At 59.0% G+C, this 7423-nt stretch overlaps 1 protein-coding gene across 1 annotated transcript in view; it reads left to right on the top strand.

The window, feature by feature from the left end:
• Positions 1-4878, top strand: part of MAP3K11 (mitogen-activated protein kinase kinase kinase 11) — a 14065-nt gene extending 9187 nt beyond the window's left edge. Inside the window, exons 7-10 of the mRNA XM_034776798.1 lie at positions 1181-1322; positions 1655-1746; positions 2323-2841; positions 3156-4878. Of these exons, the coding sequence (XP_034632689.1) occupies positions 1181-1322; positions 1655-1746; positions 2323-2841; positions 3156-3625 (1223 nt within the window). The 3' untranslated portion in view covers positions 3626-4878. The remainder of the gene's footprint in view (positions 1-1180; positions 1323-1654; positions 1747-2322; positions 2842-3155) is intronic.
• The last annotated feature ends 2545 nt before the right edge of the window (positions 4879-7423 follow it).

The raw sequence follows: 7423 nt of genomic DNA, 5'->3' as shown, positions 1-7423 counted from the left end.
CCGCGGGGGCCGGGGGCCGGGCCGGCGGTGCTGGGCCGGGGGCCGGGCCGGCGGTGCTGGGCGGGCCGGGGGTGCTCGGCCGGGGGCTGGCCTGGGGCCGGAACCCCAGGGCCCGAGCCGACCCAGGCTGGAGACACCGGGGGGGCCAGACTGGGCCGCGCCTCCTTCCCCCCCTTACCTGCTTCAGGCTTCCCGTGAATCAAATGTTCGCGGGAAGCAGGGCAGGGGGCGGAGTTGGGGCGGGGACTTTGGGGAAGGGGTGGAGTTTGGGCGTGGGCGGGGCCGGGGCCCTGTGGAGTGTCCTCTTTTTGGACACTCAAAATATGGTAACCCTAGCCATAATATAATTTTGTACAATAAGAGCCGCCCCCAGGGGTCAGTTACACAGGGTATAATGATCCATGGGTTGCTTTATATTTCCCCCTCTCCCCATACACACACACACATATACACCTCCCCTCAGCACCGATTGGCCAGAATTAAATTACATCACTGCTGTGCCTTTAGCATGTCCATCCTTATGTTGATTGGATGGAGTGAAGTGATATCACCTGTTGTTGAGTCTGATGACTCAACATGGTGTTGACTGGATGAAGGAAAACGATATCACAGGAAGTTGCTTGTGTTATCACTTCCTGTGACTAGCTCCGATTGGACCAGAGTAAATTACACTGCGGGAAGAAGTTGGTGCGGGAGGATGCAGGGATTTGCTGTTCCATTGTGGTCTGTGCTTTGTGCTGATTGGCTGACAAAATGACATCACAGCTTATGACAACATTACACAAGTTGATCAGAGAGAATTAAATCTTATCAGAGCATGTGACCTCATCTCTTGGGCCTCCCTGGTCAGCAGGAAATGACATCACAAGCGATTATATGTGACATAATTGCTTGTGATTTCTGATTGGTCTGAATGAAATGATATCACACAAAGATTGCATGTAACTTAGTTATGTGTGCTTTTCTAATTTGCCAGAAAGAAATGATGTAATTAGGATTATATGTGACATTACTTGTGCTTCTCTGATTGATCAGAAAGAAATGATATCACGGGGGACATACTGACATCACAAAATATTCACCCACGATGTTCTTTTTTTCTGACCAATGCTCTCCGTCCTGAGTAGGGGGCCTGGCATAACATCATACCCCACTGAACCATGTGTTCCCTCCTATGCAGTGGAGCCCGCCGAGAGCAGCCAGAGCTGGGGCAGACAGGCACCACGCCGCACAGATGAGGCCTGGAATGGGGAGCGCCGCCCTGGCAAGAACTGGGGTCCCGGATCCCCCAAGCCCTGGGAGGGCAGCACCCAAAATGGCAGGTAGGGGATGCTGCTTCCCCTCTCCCATATACCCTTCCTTTCCCCTCCCTAAGCCCCTCATCTTGGTGTTTGGGGTTGGGGGAGAAATCCCGGCTGACCCCGATGATCACTAACTATAATATTAATAATGTTGAGCCAGGTACTGAGATGGGAGCCAGGATTCCTGGGTTCTTTCCCAGCTTGGGGAGGGGAGTGGGGTCTAGTGGGTTAGAGCAGGAGGGCTGGGAGTCAGGATTCCTGGGTCTTCGTTGTCCCTCCTCTAGCTGCTGCTCCTGGCTGTCCCCCCTCCCTGTCCCTCTCAGGATTCTAATCCCCACCCCCATCCCCTGCAGAAGGAGGTCCCGGCCGGAGGAGACAACCTGGTATGTTGAGCCGGAGGAGCCCAATCCTGTGGAGCCGGCCCCACCCCAGCCTGCCCTGAACGGTGAGTCCCCATGGGGCAGGGGACACGGGCTGGCTCTGGTGTCAGGCCCAGACTCCCCAGCATAGGGCCTGGGGAATTCAGCACCCAGAGAGCGTGTAACTGCATGTACGAGAGGAGCTCCTGCTGATGTCCTGAGCACCACATGCTGCCCTCGACTGAGGTCAGGGCTGGGCAGCACATGCTCCCCCTGCTGAGATCATGGCCCCCCTTGGGCCTGGCACCACACAGACCCCCCTGGCTGTGAGCAGGGGCCCTCTTGGGCTGGGCTCCACCCCCCCCCCCTCCCCCGGCTATGATCAGGGACCCCCCTTGGGCCCGGCACTGCACCAACGCACAGAGAGACAGTCCCTGGTCCAAAGAGCTCACAGTCTGAATAGTTGAGTGTGTGTGAAGATGGATGGGGGCAGAGGAGGCGGGGGGATGGATGCGAGGGATCTGTGGGAGGGTGAATGGATGGAGGGGAATTTGCTGGGGGGAATGGGACATGCTGGCTGTGTGTCCTGTTCCCTGCACTATCCCAGGCAGGGGATTCCCAGCATGGGCGTTGTTGCTTATGGCTCTGTCCCTTCCTTGCAGGTGATGTCCTCTCTCTAGGCCCCAACGGGACCCAGGAGTCCGAGGAGCAGCGGGCACCGGCTCCGGAGCGTATCAGCACCCCCAAACTCATCCAGAGAGCACTGCTGAGGGGCACAGCACTGCTGGCCTCTCTTGGTCTGGGCCGAGACCTGTCACAGGCCCGACGGGAGGAGAAGGGGGAGCCCCCACCCGTGCCCACCCCCCCGCCTTCTCCTGAGCTCATCCGCTTCTCCCCCAAGGACACACACTGCCCCGCCCTGCTGGTGGAGCTGGACCAGGGTGGGCTGGCCCGGACGCCAGGGTCCATGAAGGAGGACCAGGAGGGGCTGGCCCGGACACCAGGGTCCATGGAGCAGGGCCAGGAGGGGCCGGCCCGGACACCAGGGTCCACGGAGCTGCTCATCCACCTGGTCCCAGGTGGTGATAGAGGGTCCCTGACCCCCTTGTGGGGTCAGAGGTCACCAAAGAGCCCACGATGTGAAGAGGAGTGGAGTCCTGGCAGCAGGGCGGATAAGTGGGGTAAGTGGGGAGTGACGAAGATGCAGAGACTTTTCCCACTCGGGGTGCTGGCTCCAACCCAGCTCCAGATGGGGGATGGGTTGAGTCAGGTGGATGGGGAATGGAGCCTTTCCCCTCTAGGGAGTGCTGGCTCTGACTCAGCCCCAGGATGGGGGAGGGGAATGGGGCCTTTCTCCTCTAGAGGACGCCAGTTCTGACCCAGCCCCAGGGCAGGCGATGGGCTGGTTCAGCTTGGGGGTTGGGGTTTGGCTTTGGGTTTTTCCAGTAGGCACTCACCCACTTGTTCTAACATCCCCTGTTCTCTCTCACCGTAGGTGGGTCCCTCCCATCGCCCTCATCCCCCTGCAGCCCCCACTCACCACGCCCCTCCCCACACACCAGCCTCATCTCCCGGCCCCGCCCCTCCCCTGTGCGCAGCCGCATCGACCCCTGGAGTTTTGTGTCGGCTGGGCCCCGTCCCTCCCCAGCCCAGTCCCCCCAGCCAGAGCCACGCCGGTGTCGGGCGGGGACCCCCGACTCCAGCAACCCCTTCATGACCTCCGACCCCTTCTTCCACCCCTCACCGGGACCTTTTGACTCGGAGACCTTTGACCCTTTTGCCTCGGCGCCCAGATTGACCGGTCTTTCCTGCCGCCTGGACCATGGCCAGCTCAGTCCCTACCCCTCGCCCCCTCCACGCCACTCCTCTGGCTTTCCTGCCCCTCTGGAGCAGACCAAAGAGACCCACCCTCTGCCATGGTGGGTGGCCAGAGCCCCGCAGGAGGACAGCAGAGTCCCAAAGTGAAATGGGCGATACAGGAAGTCCTGGCCTCTTTGGACAGTTGCACACAGGAAGTCCTACAACGAAAGTGGGCAATACTGGAAGTCCCACCCTCCTCAGACTTTGCATGGAGGAAGTCCCGCCCTCTTTGGACAATTGCACACTGGAAGTCCTGCCCTCCTCAAGTTCTGGGCACAGGAAGTCCCATCTTGCATGGATCATTGTACCAGATACAAGGCTCAGGTTGGGGTGGTCTCTGTGTTGGATGTTTGGGGAGTGCTGGGAGCTTTCACTATACACTGGAAAGGTAGGGGAATTCGGGGGAGCTCCTGTGGGGTAACTGGGGCACCTCCCATCTCCTTAAAGAAGAGACTAACAGTGGCTTGGACGCCCTCTGAGCCTGGTGCCATGTTACACATGGCATGAGGGTTGTCAGGTCTCTGCCAAACTCCCACCCTGGTCCTCAGAACCACTGCATAGGTAGTGATCACTGTTTGGGAGTGAGGGGCACTGGCAGAGCTGGGGAAGCCCAGGGCTGGGATAGAAGGAGTGAGGGGCACTGGCTCAGCCCATCTGTTTCATGAACACTAATAATGGGCCCCCTCTGTTCCCAGCGTGGGGTTCTGGTGTCCGGGTTGGGGACCAGCCACCCCTCCCACAAGGTAGCAGCCCCTTTTGCTGAGAGCACGGGGTGTCTTGGGGATATCCCTGGGTGCGGGGAAGGACACTGGGAGGGGTCGAGATGGGATCACCCCCCGCTTGCTACATTCCCGAGCACAGACTGGCTGCAGGTGAGAGTGCGCCTTGGTGTGCAAGTGTTGGTGTGCGTACAAGGCTGGGAGTGCTGTGTACTCAGGCGAGTGTGCAAAGCATCAGGGGGTGCGCGTGCCTTTGTGCTGGTATCTATGGGCGCGTGCGAAGCCGGAGGCGTGGGAGCACGTGTGAGGGCTGGCCTGGGTGGGGCTGTACTGATACGTGAAGCTGGGCATGCTCGCCCATGCATGGGCTGGAGACAGGTGTGCTTGGGAGCAGCTGTGCCATCACCTGCATTTCCAGCGTGGGAGTCTGCTGCTTCCCTCCCCCATCTGTGGGGTCCCCGTTAACTCCATCCTTTCCTCCTGCTGTGAGTTCCTGCCCTGGGGGCGGGGGGCAGGCCATGTCAATACCCCTGTAACTGCACCAAGACCCCAGGCTGGGGAGCAGCTGAAGCCTGGGCTGCCTGTGGATTGAGACCAAATAAACTCCCAGCTGCCTCCAGCTGCTGCCTGCTGCTTCCATTCTTGCCCCTGCTTTGGTTCCGTCCCCACCCACCCCCTGCAGCTCGCTGCACCCTCTCCCCCGGGTTATGATCTCAGAGCACCAGTAGGAGAATGCACAGGGTGCACTAGGCCCAGGGCAGGCCCTTGAGAGGCTTGGCCACCTTTGCACACCTGCCCGGTATGGGCATGAGCCTAGCATGGGAGGGAGCAAATGTGGGTGTGCGAAGACCTCTGGATGCAGAAAGGACTCGGCTGTGTGTATGCCCCTCGCATGCCTGCCTGCCACAGTGCCAATCACTGCTGCTTTACACTGACTGCCTTGCTCTCACGGTGGCCCTGGGTGCATGGTGCTATCCAGGGCACGTGGCTCTGGTGCCTGTGTGAGGGCATGCATGAATCTTGCAGGTGCCACATTTTGCTCCTGGCTTCGTTCAGGCTGACCCCGAATCCAGCCCCAGGGAAGCTCAGGACACCAAAGTGGCTCGGCCCCATTTGCATGTCCATGCATGTGCATGCATGCCCCTCACCCGCGGAGGTGCCAAGTGTGGCTTTGAACATCACTGGGGGCTCAGCACTGACCCAGGTACTCTGTGTGCCCATGCATGCAGCTCTCCAGCAGTGCTGCTACTGCCGTGCGCCCCTGGCACACGGGAGGAAGAGGGGCACCAGTGACTGCTGCACACGTGTGCCAGCATGACCCTTTTGCACAGTGATCTTCCCTGGGTGAGGGGATTCCACCCACCACCCTGAGCATCAGTGGGGCTGGAACTTCCCAGAACATCAGCATCCGCAGCCTCCAGCCAAAGCAGGAATCTCCCAGAGCTGTTAGCCACTTGCGGGGGAGCAGCTGGGACTGTGTCCAGCAGGGGGCAAGAGAGACACACACAGAGCAGGGCTCATTCTCCCCAGCAAGGGGATGGACACAGTCTCCCAGCTAGCCCCTGACACATGCAGGTGTAGGGGGTACCTCCGCCTCCCACCTACACACACTTCTGAAGGGAGAAGCCTGTGCAGGGGCCCAGCCCGGCCTGAAGAGTTTCTGCCCCAGGGGGCATTTGGAGGATTGGAGCATGGGTAGAGAGGGGGAACCACTTCTGATTGCAGGAGATTGGTTGTGCTGCTATTATGTGTACTACTGTAGAACCAATACATGCCCCCCCCCAAACTGAGATCGGGGCCAGGGGCTGCACAGACCCTCACTGAGAGCAGGGCCCCCATTGAGCTGGGTGCCACACAGACATGCCCCCTCAGATTAGACCCCCGTCGAGCTGGGCACTACACAGAGCCCCCGATTTATTTAGACTGTGAGGGACCACTGTGCTCAACTAGTCTGACCTCCTGCATAGCATGGGCCATAGGATGTCCCTGCATGAGTTCCTTCTTCTACCAGAGCAGCTCTGTTAGAGAAACATCCCTGCGAAATTTTAAAACGGGCAGTGATGGAGAATCCAGCACCGTGGGTATGGTGTCCCACTGGCTAGTGACCCTCCCTGGGATCAATGGGGATCTTATTTCCAGTATGATTTTGTCTAGCTTCAACTTCTCGCCACCGGATCTTGTTAGCCATAGCCCTCCCTGGGCTGGCTATCTATAGGAACAGAGGCTAAAATAGGGAAAGAACAAGTTAAAAATTACTTAGACAAGTCAGATGTCTTCAAGTCACCAGGGCCTGATGAAATGCATCCTAGAATTCTCAAGGAGCTGGCTGAGGAGATATATGAACCATTCGTGATTATCTTTGAAAAGTCATGGAAGATGGGAGAGCTTCTAGAAGACTGGAAAAGGGCAAATATAGTGCCCACCTATAGAAAGGGAAATAAGGACAACCCGGGGAATTACAGACCAGTCCTCTTAACTTCTGTACCCAGAAAGATAAGGGAACAAATAATTAAGCAATAAATTTGCAAACATCTAGAACAGTGTTTTTCAATGCGTGGCTCACGACACAGTACTGGGTCACGGCATGTAAAGCGCTGGGTTGCCTTGCTCTGGTCAGCACCGCTGACTGGGACGTTAAAAGTCCCATCAGCGGTGCTGCCCAGCTAAGGCAGGCTAGTGCCTACCTTTTCCAACACCATGCTGTGCCCCAGTAGCAGCCAGCAGTGGTCCGGCTTGTAGGCGGGGGAGCCACAGGGCTCTGCACGCTGCCCCCATCCCAAGCACTGGCTTCCCAGTCAATGGGAACTGGGGGTGGGCACGGAGCCTTTGGGCAAGAGTCACGCGGAGCTGCTTGCGTGCCTCCACCTAGGAGCCAGACCTGCTGCTGGCTGCTTCCAGGGCGCAGCACGGTCTGCAGTGCACCCTGGCTGTGCCGCTGACCGGGAGCTGCCAGAGGTAAGTCTGTGCCCGTACCTCAATGCCCCAGCCCTGAGCCCCCCCCAAACCTGGAACCCTTTCCTGCACCCCAAACCCCTCATCCCCTGCCCCAGCCCAGAGCCCTGACCTCCTCCTGCACCCCAACCTCCTGCCTCAGTCCTGAGCCCCCCCAAACCTGGAGCTCCTCCTGCACCCCAAGCCCCTCAGGCCCAGCCCAGAGCCCTGACCCCCTCCTGCCCCCCAACCC

This window comes from Trachemys scripta, chromosome 7, assembly GCF_013100865.1.
Source record: "Trachemys scripta elegans isolate TJP31775 chromosome 7, CAS_Tse_1.0, whole genome shotgun sequence".
Taxonomy (NCBI): domain Eukaryota; kingdom Metazoa; phylum Chordata; order Testudines; family Emydidae; genus Trachemys; species Trachemys scripta.
The sequence above is the reverse complement of the archived record's forward strand: the minus strand, read 5'-3'. Positions and strand labels throughout refer to the sequence as shown.